Source organism: Naegleria fowleri (genome assembly GCF_008403515.1).
Source record: "Naegleria fowleri strain ATCC 30894 chromosome Unknown tig1, whole genome shotgun sequence".
Taxonomy (NCBI): Eukaryota; Heterolobosea; class Eutetramitea; order Acrasida; family Naegleriidae; genus Naegleria; species Naegleria fowleri.
Genome location: NW_025407933.1, coordinates 1 through 20,465, shown reverse-complemented (window position 1 = coordinate 20,465; position 20,465 = coordinate 1). Strand labels below are relative to the sequence as shown.

The 20,465-nt window shown below is 38.4% G+C and overlaps 9 protein-coding genes across 9 annotated transcripts; 7 read left to right on the top strand and 2 right to left on the bottom strand.

Annotated features, from left to right (window-relative positions):
* Positions 1–365: 365 nt before the first annotated feature.
* FDP41_000009 (uncharacterized protein) lies at positions 366–1,151 on the top strand (the record flags this gene model as incomplete). The annotated part of the gene is made up of 1 exon (XM_044712911.1): positions 366–1,151. The coding sequence occupies one exon, from the start codon at positions 366–368 to the stop codon at positions 1,149–1,151; it is 786 nt and encodes a 261-aa protein (XP_044569683.1).
* A 431-nt stretch (positions 1,152–1,582) lies between these two features.
* FDP41_000008 (uncharacterized protein) lies at positions 1,583–2,663 on the top strand (the record flags this gene model as incomplete). Its single annotated transcript, XM_044711805.1, has 3 exons — positions 1,583–1,653; positions 1,777–2,029; positions 2,124–2,663. The coding sequence occupies 3 exons, from the start codon at positions 1,583–1,585 to the stop codon at positions 2,661–2,663; spliced, it is 864 nt and encodes a 287-aa protein (XP_044569682.1).
* Positions 2,664–3,204: 541 nt separating this feature from the next.
* FDP41_000007 (uncharacterized protein) lies at positions 3,205–4,479 on the bottom strand (the record flags this gene model as incomplete). Its single annotated transcript, XM_044710695.1, has 1 exon — positions 3,205–4,479. The coding sequence occupies one exon, from the start codon at positions 4,477–4,479 to the stop codon at positions 3,205–3,207; it is 1,275 nt and encodes a 424-aa protein (XP_044569681.1).
* A 390-nt stretch (positions 4,480–4,869) lies between these two features.
* FDP41_000006 (uncharacterized protein) lies at positions 4,870–6,591 on the top strand (the record flags this gene model as incomplete). The annotated part of the gene is made up of 1 exon (XM_044709586.1): positions 4,870–6,591. The coding sequence occupies one exon, from the start codon at positions 4,870–4,872 to the stop codon at positions 6,589–6,591; it is 1,722 nt and encodes a 573-aa protein (XP_044569680.1).
* A 237-nt stretch (positions 6,592–6,828) lies between these two features.
* FDP41_000005 (uncharacterized protein) lies at positions 6,829–8,106 on the top strand (the record flags this gene model as incomplete). Its single annotated transcript, XM_044708475.1, has 1 exon — positions 6,829–8,106. One exon carries the CDS (start codon positions 6,829–6,831, stop codon positions 8,104–8,106), a length of 1,278 nt encoding a protein of 425 aa, XP_044569679.1.
* Positions 8,107–8,580: 474 nt separating this feature from the next.
* On the top strand, positions 8,581–9,804 carry FDP41_000004 (uncharacterized protein; the record flags this gene model as incomplete). The annotated part of the gene is made up of 1 exon (XM_044707365.1): positions 8,581–9,804. The coding sequence occupies one exon, from the start codon at positions 8,581–8,583 to the stop codon at positions 9,802–9,804; it is 1,224 nt and encodes a 407-aa protein (XP_044569678.1).
* Positions 9,805–10,046: 242 nt separating this feature from the next.
* On the top strand, positions 10,047–11,918 carry FDP41_000003 (uncharacterized protein; the record flags this gene model as incomplete). Its single annotated transcript, XM_044706254.1, has 1 exon — positions 10,047–11,918. The coding sequence occupies one exon, from the start codon at positions 10,047–10,049 to the stop codon at positions 11,916–11,918; it is 1,872 nt and encodes a 623-aa protein (XP_044569677.1).
* Positions 11,919–12,674: 756 nt separating this feature from the next.
* Positions 12,675–17,332, top strand: FDP41_000002 (uncharacterized protein; the record flags this gene model as incomplete). The annotated part of the gene is made up of 3 exons (XM_044705145.1): positions 12,675–13,779; positions 13,852–13,998; positions 14,088–17,332. The coding sequence occupies 3 exons, from the start codon at positions 12,675–12,677 to the stop codon at positions 17,330–17,332; spliced, it is 4,497 nt and encodes a 1,498-aa protein (XP_044569676.1).
* A 1,108-nt stretch (positions 17,333–18,440) lies between these two features.
* On the bottom strand, positions 18,441–19,027 carry FDP41_000001 (uncharacterized protein; the record flags this gene model as incomplete). The annotated part of the gene is made up of 2 exons (XM_044700248.1): positions 18,441–18,681; positions 18,732–19,027. 2 exons carry the CDS (start codon positions 19,025–19,027, stop codon positions 18,441–18,443), a joined length of 537 nt encoding a protein of 178 aa, XP_044569675.1.
* Positions 19,028–20,465: the final 1,438 nt, after the last annotated feature.

Sequence of the window (20,465 nt, the reverse complement as noted above, 5' to 3'; positions counted from 1 at the left end):
ACATGCTGAAGGAGAACATTACAATTGGGAAAATGCTCAACCTTAAAAAATTGGATGGTCTAAACTTGGAATATTAAGGAGCAAGATCCTCATACTTTGGTAAAGATGAGAAGAAATGGAGAATCTAAGAGCAGAAATCTTTCCACTTTGAAATCCGGAAGGGGAACCTTGAAAATGTCAATTTGTTGACAAAAAAAATCAAAGATTACTTTCTCAACACAGGTATAATGCATGTGTTTTCTTAATCGTCATTATCTCCACTCTCTCTTTCTCCGACCTTTTTGTTTTTACTTTTCGCCGAAATCAAAGTTATTGAGATATTTAAAAAAAATCTCTTGTCTCTCTTCACCCCGTCATCAAACAAAATGTCACCTCAAGATTCTCTCGCACCAAACTCTTCTAAATTGCATTGGGAAAAAGTCTACACTGAAAAACCAAACGATCATCAAGTGAGTTGGTTTCAAGAAAGTCCTGAAACTTCTCTCACTCTCATCGATGAATGTTTGACTCGTTTGACGAACGATCATCAAAATGAATCATCGACACCCATCATCACTCTGATGGATATTGGTAGCGGAAATTCAAATCTTGTGATTGAATTATTGAAGCAAACGATTGCAAAGAAGGAACAAGGCAACGTCAACAACAAATACATTCAATCCTTTTATTTGGTGGATATTTCTGGAGCAGCGTTGGAGAGGACTCGCCAAAAGCTCTTCAAACAAGTATCGAATGAACAAATTCAAAAAGAAAATTTGAGAGTGGAATTTGTGGAGAGTAATGTCTTGTTGTTGGAACAACATTCAGCATTTCATTCAAATTCTCGCCCCAGTATTGACATTTGGCATGATCGAGCAACGTTTCATTTTCTTACTGATGAGAAGGATCAACTCTCATATCTCAAGATTGTGTCAGACCTCTTGAAAGTTGGTGGATATTTCGTGTTGGCCACTTTTTCCTCCAATAATGGACCTAAACAATGCAGTGGATTGCCCATTGTTCAATATGACGTGGAAAAACTTGGAAAATTGTTGGAACAAGTGAAGGATGTGTTGCAATTCGAGTTGGCGAAGAGTTTTGAGCAAATTCATGTGACTCCTTTCAATACCCAACAAAACTTTTTATTCTGTGTGTTTCAACGAGTGAAATAAATCACATGTTGTTTATTCGCTGATTAGACCTCCTTGAGATTATGGTTTTAATCTTTGATACATTTTCCTTACGATGATTTGATGAGATCGATGTATCTCCTCAATCGAGGAAGATGTATCTCTTGGATCTGATAGAGAAAGACATGGCGTAAATGTCAGAGCATAAGAACTCGATTTGAATCATATTTACATTCTGAAAGAGATGTTCCACCCACAACAAATAATATCATGAATCCTTTACTTGTCACCAAGAATGACAGTTGGCAGGTTCTTTCTGCTGCACTACCACCTCTTCCCTCTCATCAAATGAATAATGTCATTATTAATTCAACAACAAACAACTCCGTAACGACCTTTCCCTCAACTTTTCAAATTATTTCCTTCTCTTGGAACATTCCCTTCCTTCTAATCTTTCCAATTCTTTTATTGAAATGTCTCATTCTTCTCCTATTGGAACGACACTCACTCCCTCGAAACCAAAAGACGCTCTTCTCTCTGCTTTGTTTGTTGTGCGGGTTGGCTTCTTTTAGTGTTTTGACTCGATTTGGGATTCCATTGTTGAAGATTATTATGAACAACATTGTTGATCAATATATATACAAATTTGTGATTGTATAACAAAAAGTGTTCGTTCCTCTCGAGGAGTTGGAGCTTTATCTGACTTTCGTTATAAACTCTCTAGGGGAATCATTGTGGTGTTTCAAATCCTGTTGGGAATCCTCACATTAGGAGTTACAGTTCTTACCAATGGTTCAGGAGCTTTAATTGCTGCTCTCGGAGAAAACACTCCTGTCATTCATAATTTGGAGGTGGCTGTGTTTGTAGTTTCTGCCATCGTATTTGCCTTCCTTATTCACTTTGTGTTTGGAATTTTGTATGTAAGTACAGGGATTTGGATGTGGATAGTTCCCTTTACTTCAATTCATAAATAATCTTTGCTCAATGAATGACAAATCTGGAATATTCATTTAGGTCAATGGATGGATGATGATGAAAGTATTAAAAGCTGGCGAATTGAGAGCTCGTAACATGATAACCACCCATCTCTATACTTTCCATCATGATGATCTTCATGATAAGGATGATTTAGAAAACAGCCAGCATATGGATCTTTCCATTCACGATCGTTCTGATACTTCCTCCCTTCCTACTTCTCAAAGAGATCATTCGGCTGAACTTCAACAACACTACAGTGGAGAACAATTGAAAATCGTCCAAATGAAACAACAAGCTCTCAAAAGAGTCATTCAAATCATTTTGGGCGTTACAGCATGCATGGGTCTTCAATTCATTGGTGTTTGTTTCATTCCCCTCTATTTTCTGAACGTCTTCTTGGCCTTTGGCTTTTATGTTCCGTTCAATCTCTCTATAGTTGGCTTGGTGATAATGTTTTTAAGGATTGAGAAACGAGTGAGGGAGATGCAAAAATTATTTGAGAAAAAGAATATGAAGGAACAAGAAAAGAAACAAACGGTTAACTCTCCTTTGAGTGATGGAAGAAAGAATGAATGAATGAAGGAAACGATGCCTTCGAGAGGCGAGCTAAATGCTGAACAACAAGAGAGAAACACCTTGGTCCTGTAATTGGAATAAGAAAAATTTGGATGGAAATGATTGAGAGGAATGCGTGAAACGATTTAATATTTCTGTTGAGTTTTAAGGTCAACCTCAGAGACAACGAAAAGACGCGACAAAAAACAACGTTCTTGGAGGGTTGACAAATAATTATTGATCAAAGAACAAGAGGATCGATTTTCGTCATGCCCAGGAAGCAGCCACAAGAACCTCACAGGTAGTACCTACAGAATCGAGAAAAGCAAGAGATAGGGAACAGCATGAAAGAAAAACCGAACAAGGTGTTGTCAGTGGTGTGACACTTGGAAAAAAGCATACCTCGACCTGAAATCAAGAACTCAAAGCAATGATCAATTTTGTCTTTTGTGAACAACTCTCATGTAATAATGTCATCATTGAAAGGTATTGTTTCATTTCATGTGTTGTTTTGTAGTTCCTTCACATGTGGATTGAACAAAGTTTCCTGTCAAATCAAAATCTACAATAAAACATCTGCTTTTCCATAATATCTATTCACGTAGGCAACTTTGAATGGTGAGAGATCTGGTGATTTGTTCTGAGGATAGAATTTGTAAACCTTCATTTCATTGAGTGATTTTCTTTCTTGCTCACTCAATTTATCAATTTCAGCTTGCTTTTCTTCGACCTTTTTCTGCACGGACTCTTTAAACTTTTTCATTTCTGCCTTGATAAATTCTTTCAATTTGGAAGTATATTGTTCAGGGTCGAGATCGTTATCTTCACAAACTTCCTCAACAATGGTATTAATGTCATCCTCTTCAGGATCAAAACTGAATTGGACGCTTCCTGACTTGTCCAACACGTACAACATTTCAATGGATCCACTATTGTCCTTCTTAATTTCATCAATGACTCGACTTGGTCTGAAGCAATACGGCAGACAGTATTCATAGACTTTGACGTCTTCTTCCTTCATTCTTGACAACTGATTTCTTCTCAAATTACAATGCAAAGCAAACACATGCGGTAGATTTGCATAATTAATTCTCTTGCTTTGATTTGCTTTAGGAATGAAAGGAGTCCAAGACATTTTCAATTTTTTCATGTCAATAATTTCTTCATTGACCATTTGAACGGATTTGATACCAAGCTTGGTTGGTGGAGCGAGATCACTCACCACAGCAATCATGACTGGAATGTAAACCATTTCTCCATTCACAAGTTGTGGTTCAGTACTTCCGAATACGAAACAATTCTTTCCCTTCTCGAGGACATGAGCAGGTGGTTTTAATTCTTCATCATCATCAGTACTCGTCGATTCATTTTCCTTTGATGCTTGCTTGGCAACGTCCTCATCATAGAAGAGAAAATCATGGAGATGTTCAAAATCCCATTCAAACTTGTAAGCCATATCATAGCCACTCCATTCCGTTCCGACCAAGAAAACTTCCTTCCATCCTTGCCATAAATTCTCTACCTCTTCAACTCGAGGTTTTGGAACCACAGTTCCTTCATCTGAGCCAGTTTTTCTCTTTTTTCTTCTTGCTTCAGCAATGGCTTGTTTTGTTTCTTGATATCTCTTATAGTCTTGTTCCTTCTTCTCTTCCTTGGTGAGAGGAGCAATGGTTTTACGAACTCCTCGGACTGATCCACCACTTGCTTTCTTTTTGTAGATTGGTACAGAGGAGGTGTTATCATCATGATCGTTTTGTTGGCCATCAGTCTTCTTGATGTCCTCTTCCTCTACTTTCTTTCTCTTGTTGTTGGATGAGGGTTTTCTTCCTCTAGGCATTTTTTCGAAATTCAAAAATTGTTTGCACAAAGCTGAACTGGCCAGCTTCAAATACACTACTACCTGAGCAATTCCCTTCGAGAGAATTCAACCTTGAAAAAACAATTGAGTATGGACAAGCTTATTACAAGAATAGTTGGAAATAAGATCATGTCATGATTCGTTCAGTACATTTTGTTTCGAGTTTACCACTCCGGAGATTTCTTCAAAAGCGGAATTTGCCCGCAATTTTCCCCAAGATTCTCCACTCATCCAATAAATTGACTTGCTCCTTCCGTTCCCAACAAACCCCAAAAAATAACTCCTCCTCCCATCATGCAACGCCGTCATTCCTTTTCCCTCGAGGTGGCAGTTGTCATCTCCACGCTCGTCATAATGATGCTCTCTATCATGATACAACCCATTCATTCCCATCTATGCGTTTTCAACCCAAAGCAAAGAGGAGCATTGAACATTTCAGACTATGGAGACCCTACATGTTTCAAATTTGCAGGTCCGTGTGGTAACTTACCTCCTGGACCAGTGCAAGCCTCCTATATTAGAGGTCGAAGTTATGCGATTGATTTGCAACAAAATTTGAATCACTACTCGATTGGTCATCCCGGTTTTATTGATGTGAGTATTGGAGTTGGAGAGAACCCAACCCCTGAGCAATTTCAAGTGTTGAGTCTCATCACTGATTATTATCCAGTTCGGCAATGGACTAGCACCAATTTTTCCATTCCATTCACTTTGGATGCACAGGGAAGTGTCGGAAGACATGTCATTCGAGTGAGATATCATCCAAACAAGCCAACCGAACCAGTGTTCCATCAATGTATCGATGTAATGGTGAGTGGTGGTAGTGAGAGCAATGATAATAGTAGCATCAAAAAGATCAATATTGTTCCCGCAGCAACAACAGCAACAACACATGAAGAGAAAGTCAAGGTCGAATTCAGTGAAATTGCTCAAAGATTCTTTTTCGGAACTGGGAACAAGGCAACAACAAAACCAGCAGTTTCCAGTGAAATGCTTTTTGCATTGGTTGCTTCAAGCTCCAAAACGAATCCTATTGGTCTGAATTTGGTGGGTATTGATATTGTGAGCGGTCAGGTCGTTCCTGTCTTGTCTTTGCCAAATCTAGTTGCCACCGACCAACAAGTGTTCCAAGCGTCTTTATCTGGACCAAAGATGGCTGGCAGAATTGTGAATTCTGTCTCTGCTGTTGATAATCAAAAGAGAAGAATTTTCTACTTGATGAATACTGACACATCATTGAGCGACATTGAGAATTTGAACTCACCTGCAGATGCAGTATTTGTGTACGAACATACCACCAATTCGTACTCTATTCTCAAGATTAACGTGAGAAATATTCCATTCAATGCGACAAGTACTATTGATACCTTGTATATTTCTGGCTTGAATTATGTGAACAAGACTAATAGCTTACTCGCTACTGCCTTCATTGTTCCAGACTCCACTCGACCAAGAGACATGTACTTGGCTCTTTTCAATATTCCTCTTGATTCGAGTTCGTCGTCATTGTTGCAACCAAAACTTGTTGCAAAGAGTGCTCAACCACAAGGTGCCTATGTAGATTTCTTATGGGCTATCTATGATGACTCCTCCCAAACAGCCTCCATTTTGATTCGTCACGAAGATGAACCACTCACACTATTGCAAAGAATTTACTCTGTGACATTGAATCAAATTTCAAATACTGTTGCAGCTCTTCCTTTCATTCAAGTGGATCCTTCTCAATATGCCTATTCCTCCATTCATAGTTACAAGAGTCAATTATTCGCATTCTCCCCTGGTAGTGCTCAAAACAGTTTGCCAGTTTCAGCCTCAAACACTTGGAATTTAATTGGAATTGATTCAAAGAGTGGGCAACAAAGCTTGATCAATGAAATGTATGACTACAGAAATTATTTGGGCGGTGGTGTTGTGAGTGCCGTCTCCAATACTGGACGAGGAATTTACAATGTCATGCAGTCTACTGATGGCAAGAGTCAAATCATTGTCCGAGTAGCGCTTCATGCCATTCCTATCAATCCAATTACTGAGGTGGCTAATGTGCCAATGACCACTCGAATTTATAACTGGGTGAGAATGGACACTAATTAATTGGAGTTCAAATCAAAGAGAATATTTTTTGATTTTCACACAAAGTTTTCTCTTTTTGAATATTTTTTATTTTCACACAGAGTTAATGTAATTAGAGAATTTACAAAATTAAGAGGAAACTTTCTCAAATGGAGTTTATTAAGCACTTTTGAATTAAATTATTTCACTTTTGAAAAAGAAATCTTTGCGAAATTGGAATGTACACAAGAACAAAGAAATGTGAAATATTTTAAAAAAATGTCCAAAAACACTCCTTCTTCTCCTCTTCCCATTATTTTGCGAGGACACATTTCCGAAGTAACTGCTGTTCAATTTTATAAACATGCACCATCGGAAACATCACGATTATTATTATTTAGTGGTGATTTGAAAGGACATTTAAATATTTTTAGTATGGAGACTCGGAGAGTGAAACATTCTTTTCAAAAGTATCACCAACATTCAATTCTGGGGTTCTATCAACCAAAAGAAGATCAACATGTTCTATTTTCACAAGGCAGAGAAGGATGTATCAAACGTTTGGATCTAAATCATCTCTCCACTACGGGTGGAGGCAGTTGTTCAAACAATGATGACACCCAAAATAATAATCACGGACAAAGCTGGAATTTCAATTCTATATTTTCGTTTTGTAAATTTACACCATTTCTCTATCATAATAATGCAATGTCGTTTTTTGTGCCAAGTGAAAAGGACCATACCTTACTTATTGATTGTCGAATGAGTGCTGACGATTGTAGCAAATTCTCAATTGCGCCTCCCACACAAGTTTACGACAAACCATTTGGAATGCTCACAAGCATGATGTGTATTGAGAATTCTTCATACCTGTTATGTGCATACGAAGCAGGGATTATTGTGGAATTTGATGTTAGAAAATTGAGTAGTAATTTTTCTTCATCAACAATGACAAGCGACAACAATGAATACATTCAGGTGAGAAGTATATATGATGTCAATACTCCTCATGAACCAACCATCTGTATGAATTATCAATCGGTACTCGACGAAATTTTAATCGGTACGGCAGGAAACTCCATGAGCGTTCTTGCTCGGCGACCTCGGCATGGCATTGACATTAAAGAGGAAGCAAATCTTGATGGCACCTGCAAAATTAAGCATTCCTTCTCAATGACCTCTGCTGGAATTAATGATATTTGTTGCATGAACGAGCAGCAGTCTTATGGATTGGATGGCATTGCTAACGGAAACAATAAGGATGAGAAGAAGTGTTCTTCGCTCATGTCTCGTTTGGCATTTGCAGGATGTTGGGATGGTAACATTCGAGTGTTTGATTTGAGAAAGAAAAAGAAACTTGCAGTATACAAATATCACGAAGAAAGCATTCGATCTCTTGACTGTATTGAACATTCAAGTGGGTCATCCTTCGACTTCAATCAAGGCAGCAACGAGGTCAATTCGCACTCTTGTAACAGAAACAATATTCTTCTTGCTGCTGGATCGAAAGATTCGAAAATTTCTATTTGGAATGTTGATTTTGAGGTGAAAAAGTGAAAGGAATGATTGACAGATACGAGGGAAGCTATGGTTCCTAAACCCAGTCCGTTAATTTGTACTATATGTATTTATGTGCGCTTCAGAAAAAGATGTCTACTAACACCCGTGACGAAACATGTGTGCCAAACTCCATCCTCGCATCATGTCAAACCTCACAATATTGATCTTAAGGAAATCATTAGAGAGAAAAAACGCGATTGACAAGTTTCCCAAGGAACTTATCGCCACAGAGCGATTCCACTTGGGCAGCGACTTTTGGACTTTATGACTAAACTGAATCTAGATTCAGTGGGCGTAAAAGTCTAAAATTTAGCAGTAGTACTAATTAAATGTACAATTATGTATTATGCTGTTTTGTATTTTTTTTTTGCGACTTGAGAACCTTCTTCTTTGCTCGACCTTGTGACAACACTTTTTGCAACTCAAAACAAATCACTCAAGTGCTCACAAAAAGTTCAAATTGAAACAACCATGCCTTCCAACTCCAAAAAATTTGCTCTTGATCCATCGCTTCCTCGCAATATTTTCAACCATTCGAGCGAAGAATCAGCGAATCCTTCAGTTGTGAATCCTCCCTTCTATGAAGATGAACATGCATGCTGTGTTTCCTCCTCCTCCTCCTCATCGATTACTAGGATCAAAGGAGAAAGAAATCGCTTGCATGCAGCAAATCGTGCTGTTGATTCTCACATGCAGGCACCCACCACAAGAGAATATCATTCTCTCCCTCCATTGACTCACAAGCATGCACGAGTTTCATCAAATAATCCCTTTGATGGCTCTTATAGTTTCTCATCGTTTCTAAATATTCCAATTTCGAAAGAGCATCCTCCAAGGTCAAATTTGTCCTCTACCACCACTTCAACACAAAACGAACAATCACCACAACAGTTCTTCAACACAAAACGAGGAAGAAAGAACAAATCTCCTCCACAATTTGAACCCAACATGTTGCATGGAAGGATTGCCAATGAAAGAAACAATAAATTGGAGACACACGCATGCATGTACTCTTCGAACGTGTCATCATCATCTTCGTCAGCGGTAGCTTCAGAGCATCATCATCAAGCATGCATAACAAAACCCAACAAGATGAAATTATTAGTGAAACAGCAAACATATGTGAGGTTGCCATATAGTTCGATTTCAACAAGAAGTGAACGCATGCATGAAATTTCGAAACGGTCATCATTGCAGCATGCACCTCATGATGATGAAATAATTCATTCAACGACAAACAATGTAAAATCAGAAGAACCAGTTGCAACCACGCCTACAACAACATCTCGAACAACAATGACAGAGGAAGAATTTCAGGTGAAATCCAAGTTGGTTTTGTTTTTTGGATTTGTTTGTGGAATGACACAAATGCATGCACAGTCGAATTTGTTATTGAAACAAGCGTCTTCAATGCATGTAGAGGAAACAAATATGAGTGGAAGTAAAACAAGGGAAAGTGATGAAATGTCACGGATGATGGAAAGGAATTTTCAAAACGAAGAATCTTCGGTAAAAGGACAAGAGAACACCCAAATGGTTATCAATCGAGAACCAATTCGACAACAAGTATCAAATTTACCATCCCCCAACCAAAATCAAACCGAAACAACTTCTCAAAGTAACCACCCAAAACATCAAAGACCTGCTCGAACGTCCATCTCGATCCAAGAGTTGTTGAATGATTCGATTGAATGACTTGGCGCCAAAAACTCTTCCACCTTCCGTTAGAAATTTTTTAAATCAAAAAATCGGTTAAAAATTTTTTATAAAAAAGAAAAAAAGCCTCTTTTTGATTTGTTGGTTCTCTCCACTCATTCAAGTTAAAGGTGGTCAAATCGTTTTCGAGTTGAACTGCTGCTAGTATCCGATCATCATCAACCCTAGAATTTATTTAATTTCAACCCTCTCCAAACTCAACCTTTCCTTCCAACAACAACATGACAAAACTAGACCGATGCATTGCCTCTCTCATGCAAGGCAATAAATCCATGGATAGACTCTCACCCTGTGTTCAAATCATTGACATTCGGCAACAACAACAATCACAAAAAGGTGGTGAGAAAAAGTTAATTGTAACGATCAGCGATGGTGTTCATAGTTGTCCAGCCATCCTCATCAAGCCTACCCAAAAACCCGACAAGTTCAGCGTCATCAAAATTCTTGAAAGTTTGAAACACACCAAAGATATTCTTCTTATTGTTAAATATTCAATTGAAGAGAATTTGGATGCCATGATTGGATCTCCTAAAAGCTACACTGCTGATTCAAACTCATCTGAAGCTGGCGGTGCCACGAGTTCTTCGAATAACAGCAGTAGTGGTACCTCAGCCTCTACTCGCTCATCATCATCATCCACAACCAATGTTTCCGAACACAGAAAACAAGTTAAAAAGAGTGCTGGCGTTGAAGCTGCTGATAGTTTCTATGATGATGGTGGTATGAGCAGTGTTTTACAAGAGGGAGACCGAATGACCGACGATCAAGTTTCTCCCATCACGAGTGTCAATCCATATGACCAAAATTGGGTGATTAAGGCTCGTATCACTCAAAAATCTGAATTGAGACATTGGGATAAGGGAACCACCAAGGGTTGTCTCTTCTCGATTGAACTTTTGGATGAATGGGGTGGTCAAATTCGTGCCACATTTTTCAACGATGCTGCTAAAAAGTATGTCAATGTATTGAAAGAAGGAGGTGTTTATTTCTTCTCTGGAGGAAAGGTTAAAGACGCCAACAAAAAATATACCACCATTCAACATAATTATGAAATTACTTTTGACCGTGGAACTGTTATTCAAGCTGCCAAAGAAACAGCCATTCCAGAAGGAAACTTTAACTTTACTCGTTTTTGTGATGTTGGAAGTGTAGAAGAGAATACCATCTTGGACATTATTGGTGTAGTCAAACAAGTTTCCGATGTGAAAGATTTTACAACCAAGAACAACAGAAAGACTAAGCGTTGTAATGTCACACTCATTGATAACTCATCAAATGATCCCAACTCATTCTTCCAAGTTGACTTGACCATATGGGGTGATTTGTGTGATTCGATTCAATTTAAGGAAGGTGATGTTGTGATCTTCAAGAATGTTAGAAAGTCAAACTACAATGGTATTTCTCTCAACACTGTGAACAATACTAGAGTTATTACTCAATCGAGTATTCCTGAATATCAAGCTCTGGCTGAATGGTGTGGTGATCATTCAAGTGGTTTTGGAGACGAAGTTGCCATCAAATTAACTCAACGTCAAACTGCTGCAAATTCAACCAAAACATTCAAAAGAAAGAATGTTATTCAAGACATCAAAAACACCAATGTCGAAGATGTAATGAGTGATGCACTAACATTTTATTTGAGAGGATATGTGTCCTATATCAAACCTGACTTGTGGTATGAGGCTTGCCCAAATGAAAAGTGTCACAGAAAAGTCCAACCTGACGGAGACCACTATAACTGCAATACTTGTGGACCAGTTCCATCATGTATTCGTCAATATAAGGCAACATTTGCGATTACTGACTGGACAGGAAAACAATGGTGCCTAGGTTTTAATAATGCCATTTTGGAAATCTTTGACAAAGTTTCTGCTGATGAGATGTGTGAAAAAGCCAACTCGGATCCACAACATATGCCTATGGTTCTATCGAGGGCAAACTGGACAAGATATGTATTCTACATTCGTGTCACAGCTGACAGGGCTCAAAATAATGATCTGAAATTGAAATATACTGCCTCACGAATTTACAATATCGATTATGCCAGTGAGGCCAAGAGCGTTCTTAGCACGATTAAGGATTATGGATTTTAAATTGATGCGTTCAGGTTCCTTGATCTAAACCAAAAATGTCATGATTTCTGTTAGTTGTTTTTTGACCATTGCTGGAGTGATTCCTTCAATGCAAGAAAAGGGACAATAAATTTATTATCTTCTGATACAAAGAGTAGATACTCCAGCGATGCAAAAGAGTTGAAACTGAGTGTAAAAACCAAGGTACGACCTGGCCAAGATAATTCTCACTGATTCCAGTTCATGTTCGTTTCGAAACCCAGAAAGTCGTCACATGTTCAGACTATTTCAGGTTCTACTGCCTTTCAAGTTCATGAAAGGACCTCACATAAAAATTGCATCGAACTGGTTCACTATACTGACACCGTCATCATAACAAGCGCATCCGCTTTAAAATTCCACTTTGGCAGTTGTGAACCATCACACCAATCATAAGGCATGCGGTTCAATTCCAAGTTGATTACTACTCACTCACTCCATCCTTTTGATCTGCCTTCTCCGAAGTATAGCTCATCTTCTCGATTGCCCAAATCAGGGTATATTTATTATTATTTTTTACTGCTCTCATGTTTGTTGTTGCTATTGTGGAACAATTGGACCTGTTATCGTGATGACCACCACGTTGTGGAAGTGGTGTTTCCATTATGGTCTTTCTTGACATTTTCATCACCATTGGTGGGATTGTTTGTTCATGGATCCATCACTGGATCTCACACAGCGTCCATCACAAATATTCTCGCAAATAATCCTCAATTCACATCCTGTGGTTCTCAGAATATGTATTCCACTCCTTTGGTAGCCACTTTTGATGCACCAAATATGCAACAAGGTAAAATGTTGCTCTCTTCGAGTCCTTATTCATTTGCAATTGGTGAAGATTACTTTGCATCATGTCCCATTGGGATGACTAGTTTAAACAATACAGTGAAAGTGAATGGACAATTGGTGATGAATTTGCAAACTTCATGTCAATGCTCTCTGTCCTATTATCAATCTCTGAAAAAACAAGAAGTGCCTATTGTGAGTTATGTACTCTTGAATGGAACTGGAAATACCTTAACCATTGATTTGAATCCTTTCAATGCTGGTGTGGATCAGAGAATGCAAAATATCTACATGTCTTTCTATGAGATGGCCATCGATGATGTCATTATTGATTTGAAAATTGGAAATGTACCAACTCGGTTAGATTTATTATCACCTTCGTCATTTGCTCAAGTACAGACAGAACCTTTCACGAGTACTGCATTGACCAACATGTCCAATTCTTTTAGTTCTTATGTGACAGTCAATAATAATGCCATTGACGTTGCAGGAAATGTCACATTTAAGATTTCATCACCATCCTCGCTCGATAACCGATTAATTTTTGATTTGACTTCCATCAAAAAGATCAATTTAATGACAGGTCTATCAAACACTGTGTTCCCACAAGTGTTGAATTCCAACACTTCCACTCAAGTCATCTATCAACTAATTGGCGTGAATTTATCCTACAATGAACAGTTACAAATATTCTACACAGTACAAACTGCCTATGAACCCTCTTCGAACACAAAATTTTCTTTATATTTTTCTGTGGATGGAGTTCAAAGTTCATCACAAGTTTATGAGGCCTATGCCTCTGATAATACCATTTCTACAACTCTTAATGTATACAAGACGTCAAAGATGGAAAGCTTTTTCAATCAATATAACAGTGGATATTCTTTATTGGCCACTGTATCCGACTTGGCTTATTTCAAATATGTTCCACAAATTGGAGCCATGGATTCAAAATGTTGGATTCAACTCAATATTTTGTCACAATCATTTAATGGTCTCATTCACATCTTTTCCACAAAAACCTCAAAACAATATTCCATTCCAGTGTCAAGCTCAGGTAGGTTGTTGGATGAACATGGATTGACATGACAGTTTTAATGATTTTGCAAAAAAAACCCCTCAATCATAGATTTTATTACTGACGTCTCGAACACAGCTTTCATTGTGTTACAATCGGATATGATTGATTGCATAAACTCACCAACTGATATTTACATACGAGTTGAGTCAGATTTCGTGACACAACAATCCTTTAGTATTAATATTTTCAAAAAGAGTAAGTCATAACTACCAAAAAACACACTTGTTAAACTTCTTATTGTTTTATTTCTCCAAACCTGTGTTAATAATATTTTATGACAACAGACTTTCTCTATATCAACGATGAAACCTCTTCATTTCCTCAATTTATAAATGCTACTTCTCCAAATTTACAAAATGAGGCATATGGTACCTTTGTTAATTCCATTGGTACAAGAGACAATGTACCACAAGCTGTATATCTTAACTTTACACAATTTCCAGGCAAAGTTGATGCATTTATTCAGCCATACAATAGTGTGACACCAACTGGTCCTTTATTACAATCGAGCCTTAAGAAGACGTCTCTTCCTGTTAAAACCTTTTTAATGCCAGGCACGATCATTTACTTTTATTCGAGCTGTAAGACATGTATTGCCAATTTAACCATTTCTCTTCCAGCAGAATACGCTGTTCCTTTTATACTCTATTCGGATGCTGGTTCTTCATCAATAACATCATTACCCTACCAATACAAAAACGACTATGGTATCTATTGGACCTACATTAATGTGACAATGCTTCCTTTGACAGGTAATGCAACATTGATCGTCGACGTATTTGTATATAATCTCATCAAAACGCCTTCAAAATTGACTTTATTGGCAACTCAAGGACCAATACCATTGCTGACAACCACTGGTTCAAGCATTAATGTTCCAAATAATGCTCGATTTTCAGTGACAACGATTGGAAATACTCAGATCTACAATTCTACTTTCGATTGTTCACAAAGTCGATCAGCCACCTATGCAACCATTTCCATCTCCGTACCTGCAGCTACTGGAGTTTGGAAGTTTGGATTGTTTATTGATCCAAGTGTCACAAAGTCCAATACCCTCTTTGCTTGGAATGCAAAATCTTCAGACTTCAACACGGTTATCTCTGGAACTAGCTCTCTAAGTTTTCAACGGTTATATGTCAATCCTGTTGAAGTCGTGAGCTCGTTTTCATTTTCATGTGGCAGTTATTCGTGCGACCGCAACAGGCCAGCTCAACTCTTACTCAAATTTGATGCCTCGACTCTAGCTCTCAATTCTAGAGCAGTTGAAATTTATGTGAAAATGGGATCTGTACCAACTAGTTCAAGTTATGACTTTAAATCACGACCAATGAGCACATATAATAATTTAACAAGTAACTTTGTTGTAAGATATTTATTTACAAATGTTGGAACTTTTGGTGTGAATGATGCCCTTGGAAGTTTTTCATTGATTTCTTCAGACCGATTGGATTTTAAGAAATCAACACTGGCCTTTGTTTGGATTCGACCCACTGACGAAATTTCACCATTTGTTAATAATACATTATGCTCTCAGTCGAGCAGTTCTACAAGAGCCACCTACTGGTATTGGTATCGTGCAACCACCACTACTGCACAGGCTGATTATGCTTCAGGATTTGATTTTGCAAATCCTTTGAACTTGAACGTGACTGGAAATTTAACAACTGACAATAATGGAAAAAACATGCTTGTTGATTTAACAATTCCAAACAGCTATTCCATTTTTGCAGATAGTTATCGTCTAATGGTTATGGTGATTGATTCGAATGGAAACACAGCTATATATGAAATGAAAAGGACCATCATTTCATACGTCATCGCCAATACACTGTACACTGCCATTCGATATTCCACTTCATTCCCAATCGCTTCGAGTCTCATAGACAATCCTCTCAACACGTCGGTCATGATTGTACCACTCTACAACACATCCACAATTTTATCTTCCTATAAGTACGATAGTAACATGCTTGCATATGTGGAAGAACCAGCATTTAACGTGCTCTATTATTCACCCATTTATATTTCCATTGGTGTGATGGTTGGAATTTCGCTCATTGTTTTGATTTACTTTTTAATGTGCTATTTATTAATTTGGATCTTTAATTTAGATTATTCTCTTGATGAGATAACATCTTCGAATGATAATTCTCGATGGTTCAACAAACCTCTATGGTACCCCTTCACATGGACTATTGCATTGCACACTATATTTTGGACCTGTATTCCATTCGTTCAGAATGCAACGCTTAAAAGAAAATTGTCAACATTCTTGTTTGGCATTGGTTATTTCTTATGTGCCATTGTTTTGTCCGTTGTGTTATTAGCTTTTATGGGTCAGTCCATGAATGATATTGATAGGGCTCTACATTCAGACCCACTACTGAACAAGCATGATCAAGACTTATCTTTGGCAAGCTATCGATCCTACTATGCATGTTGTCGATTTAAACCATCGAGCAGCCAAAACCAGTTCAAGAACGATCCCTTTTATTGCGTCACGTCTTCAACCTCCTATAGCTATGATTATTCATCCTATTCAAATATAACCATTAACGGTGTGAGATACGATCCGCCAATGCCTTCTCGTGCGATCACAACTGAAAATTTTGGTATCCTTATGAGCTTTTTAGGTTGTCCTAACATGTCGGTCGTGTATTATCCAGCCGGCATTGATGCAGTGAATGCTTATGGAATTTCTGCTTTTGTATTGGGAGGTGTTTTTTCATGTTTGTGTGTGATTGCCTTTAGTGCACTTGTCATGGAATACATGATTCAGCACTGTAAAGTGAGAAGAAGTGTTTTTGCTTCATGGATGAGAACCAATCAAGCTGCAACCTCTGTGGCAACCAATTCTACAAATTTATCGGCAGTATCCTCCTCGCATCACACCACCGATGATCCACTACAGAGAGAACAAGCCATGATGAGAGAGGTGGATCAGAGAAATGTCATCAAGACCACAAACACTGGCACATCCACTGGAGCTCCTGTTCCCAAATCAACAACAAAATCTCATTCTACACCAGCAAGTGTCTCCTCCTCCGAAGATGAAGATTCTTCTGATGAGGATATTTATGATCATGTTCATGTGGAATTGCCCAATGTAGTAAGAAGTGTTGGCAATAGTGATACTACACGTCATCCTGTAGATTCTTCGACTATTCCTCCAGATATTAAGAAACCGACAGTTCCAACACAATCCTTAGAATCTCCTCGGCCACCAAATAATATTCGAACCACAACCACAACAACTTCACTTCCACATGCAACGGTGGAAAATTATGGCCATGTTCCTTTGGGCTCGGTGACAGTGATCCAAAATAATGAAGTTTATTATGGAATGCAGAACATGAATGATCCAAACAATCTTGTTCAAGTCATTCCACCACCATCAACTTACCAGACCTATTTGCCTGAGTCCGTAGTGAACTATAACAGCAATACGATGGATCGAACGAATCAACAACAAGACGATTCACAACAACCTGCCATACAGTACAATTATTCCAATTACAACAACTAACTTTTGTCTAAGAAATTGATCCTCCATGAGAAGGGTCGAGGTAGATCATTCCTTCAGTTCATGAATCAACAACAAACAAACACCAACGTTCAATTCCACCTTTGTACAACCTTTTCTTCGCTATCAGTACTGACATGTCGTCTTCAATCCGAAAGAAGTTTACTCTTTACAGTAGGTGTATCAGTGATCCAGGATTGTCGTTGGAAAGAAACGATTTCTTTGGGATGATTTTCAAAGGGATCCGACAGAACTAGAATACATGAACACAAATTAATGCAGAGAGGTGATCAAAATTCCTGCAATGTTGCAATTAGAGGATCATCGACATGACAGCTGGTTTCATTCAAATTAACTAGTTGGCTAACTTTATTAATTATGGACATGGTAACCAACAGAATTAGTCTAGTAGTAGTTTTTGTATCGTTTCTTTTTTTGAGCTATCAAGAAAGAAAGATTGTGAATGGAAATCTTTGAATAGACACCACACGAATTTGGGTATTATAAGAATGGAGGTGACCACTAAGCAAATCAAACAGTGGACGAAGAGGATCAAGAAGAACAAAAAAACGTTGATTGGTTGGAAACTAAAACTGAATACCTTCAGATTCAAGGAAAACCGTTTAAATGAATCAGATTAAACCCTAAGGTCACTCAGTATTACAAGATTTACTTTATAACCAAGAACAGTCAAGATTGAAAACGGCTTTAAATGAACGAAGTAAATTAATTCCTCTTTTCAAATCAATCCTTTCTCAGCCACTCGAATCCGATTTTTATTGTCGAACTTTGTGCTGTGTTTTTAGTTGAGGAGTCAATTTTTCATAATAGGTGTCAAGATGGCTCTCTATCTTCTTTTTTGCACCCAACACAAAAACATCTATGGACCATTTAATTGCATCTGTCATGTTTGTCAAGATGTTCTCTGAAGAATATTGTTCTAAAAAGTAGTTCTTTAAAGAGAGTTTTTCTAATGCAAATGTGATTAGCCTTCTTCTGAAGTACTTGTAACCTTTTTCATGTAAATAAATCAAAATCTCTTTCTTCTCTTTCTTTGATATTTCGATATGTTTGTCTAAAAATGAAAAGATATCATCTCACGAAATCAAAGTCATATTTTAACTAGATCAATCTTTGCTTCAGTTTTACCAAGAGCTGATTGTATAATACCTCCTACATCGACAGAAAAATTAGTTCCAGAAAATATAGATACATGAAATTTCCTTATGGTACCAATTAACTGTGCAAACTTGGTTAAAAGTCCTCTCTTCTCACCACTCGAACTTATTAACTCGGAAAGCTTTTCACAACCACCTATGTTAGAGTTACCAGCATCAGAGTCAGTATTTTTTCTAATGAAATAATATTATGAATCATGTTTGTAAAATTAATCAATACAAACCTTGCATAAACATTTGCTTCATCAATAACCACAACAAAATGTTCAATTTTCTTAACTATTCCAAATAGAGCAGAATTGTCATTAAGTGAATCAATTATCTTGGTCACTAGGCTGTCAATAAATCCCCTCAAGACATCCGGAGAAGAATAAACATATTCCAATGTGTACTCTAGAGCTTTTTGACTGGCGTCGGTTTTGCCATTTGATTGCATATACGCAAGATATGGAAGTATTCCACCATTAATAATATTTCCATCCTTATCTCTCTGAACAAAGTCTTCAAATACAGTTGGCATTTGTTTGGCTTCATCAATTAGCTTTGAAATATAAATCAATCTACAGATGAATACAAATAGTACTATTTGTTCAACCGAGCCAAAAAGTTCATAAGCCTTCATCCCATTTAAGTAGCAAAATGCTTGACACATCAATGCATCAGTTGTCAATCCACTAGGGTTTGGGTTTGTGGGTTTGGGTTTGTGGGTTTGGGTTTGGGTTTGGGTTTGGGTTTGGGTTTGGGTTTGGGTTTGGGTTTGGGTTTGGGTTTGGGTTTGGGTTTGGGTTTGGGTTTGGGTTTGGGTTTGGGTTTGGGTTTGGGTTTGGGTTTGGGTTTGGGTTTGGGTTTGGGTTTGGGTTTGGGTTTGGGTTTGGGTTTGGGTTTGGGTTTGGGTTTGGGTTTGGGTTTGGGTTTGGGTTTGGGTTTGGGTTTGGGTTTGGGTTTGGGTTTGGGTTTGGGTTTGGGTTTGGGTTTGGGTTTGGGTTTGGGTTTGGGTTTGGGTTTGGGTTTGGGTTTGGGTTTGGGTTTGGGTTTGGGTTTGGGTTTGGGTTTGGGTTTGGGTTTGGGTTTGGGTTTGGGTTTGGGTTTGGGTTTGGGTTTGGGTTTGGGTTTGGGTTTGGGTTTGGGTTTGGGTTTGGGTTTGGGTTTGGGTTTGGGTTTGGGTTTGGGTTTGGGTTTGGGTTTGGGTTTGGGTTTGGGTTTGGGTTTGGGTTTGGGTTTGGGTTTGGGTTTGGGTTTGGGTTTGGGTTTGGGTTTGGGTTTGGGTTTGGGTTTGGGTTTGGGTTTGGGTTTGGGTTTGGGTTTGGGTTTGGGTTTGGGTTTGGGTTTGGGTTTGGGTTTGGGTTTGGGTTTGGGTTTGGGTTTGGGTTTGGGTTTGGGTTTGGGTTTGGGTTTGGGTTTGGGTTTGGGTTTGGGTTTGGGTTTGGGTTTGGGTTTGGGTTTGGGTTTGGGTTTGGGTTTGGGTTTGGGTTTGGGTTTGGGTTTGGGTTTGGGTTTGGGTTTGGGTTTGGGTTTGGGTTTGGGTTTGGGTTTGGGTTTGGGTTTGGGTTTGGGTTTTGGGTTTGGGTTTGGGTTTGGGTTTGGGTTTGGGTTTGGGTTTGGGTTTGGGTTTGGGTTTGGGTTTGGGTTTGGGTTTGGGTTTGGGTTTGGGTTTGGGTTTGGGTTTGGGTTTGGGTTTGGGTTTGGGTTTGGGTTTGGGTTTGGGTTTGGGTTTGGGTTTGGGTTTGGGTTTGGGTTTGGGTTTGGGTTTGGGTTTGGGTTTGGGTTTGGGTTTGGGTTTGGGTTTGGGTTTGGGTTTGGGTTTGGGTTTGGGTTTGGGTTTGGGTTTGGGTTTGGGTTTGGGTTTGGGTTTGGGTTTGGGTTTGGGTTTGGGTTTGGGTTTGGGTTTGGGTTTGGGTTTGGGTTTGGGTTTGGGTTTGGGTTTTGGGTTTGGGTTTGGGTTTGGGTTTGGGTTTGGA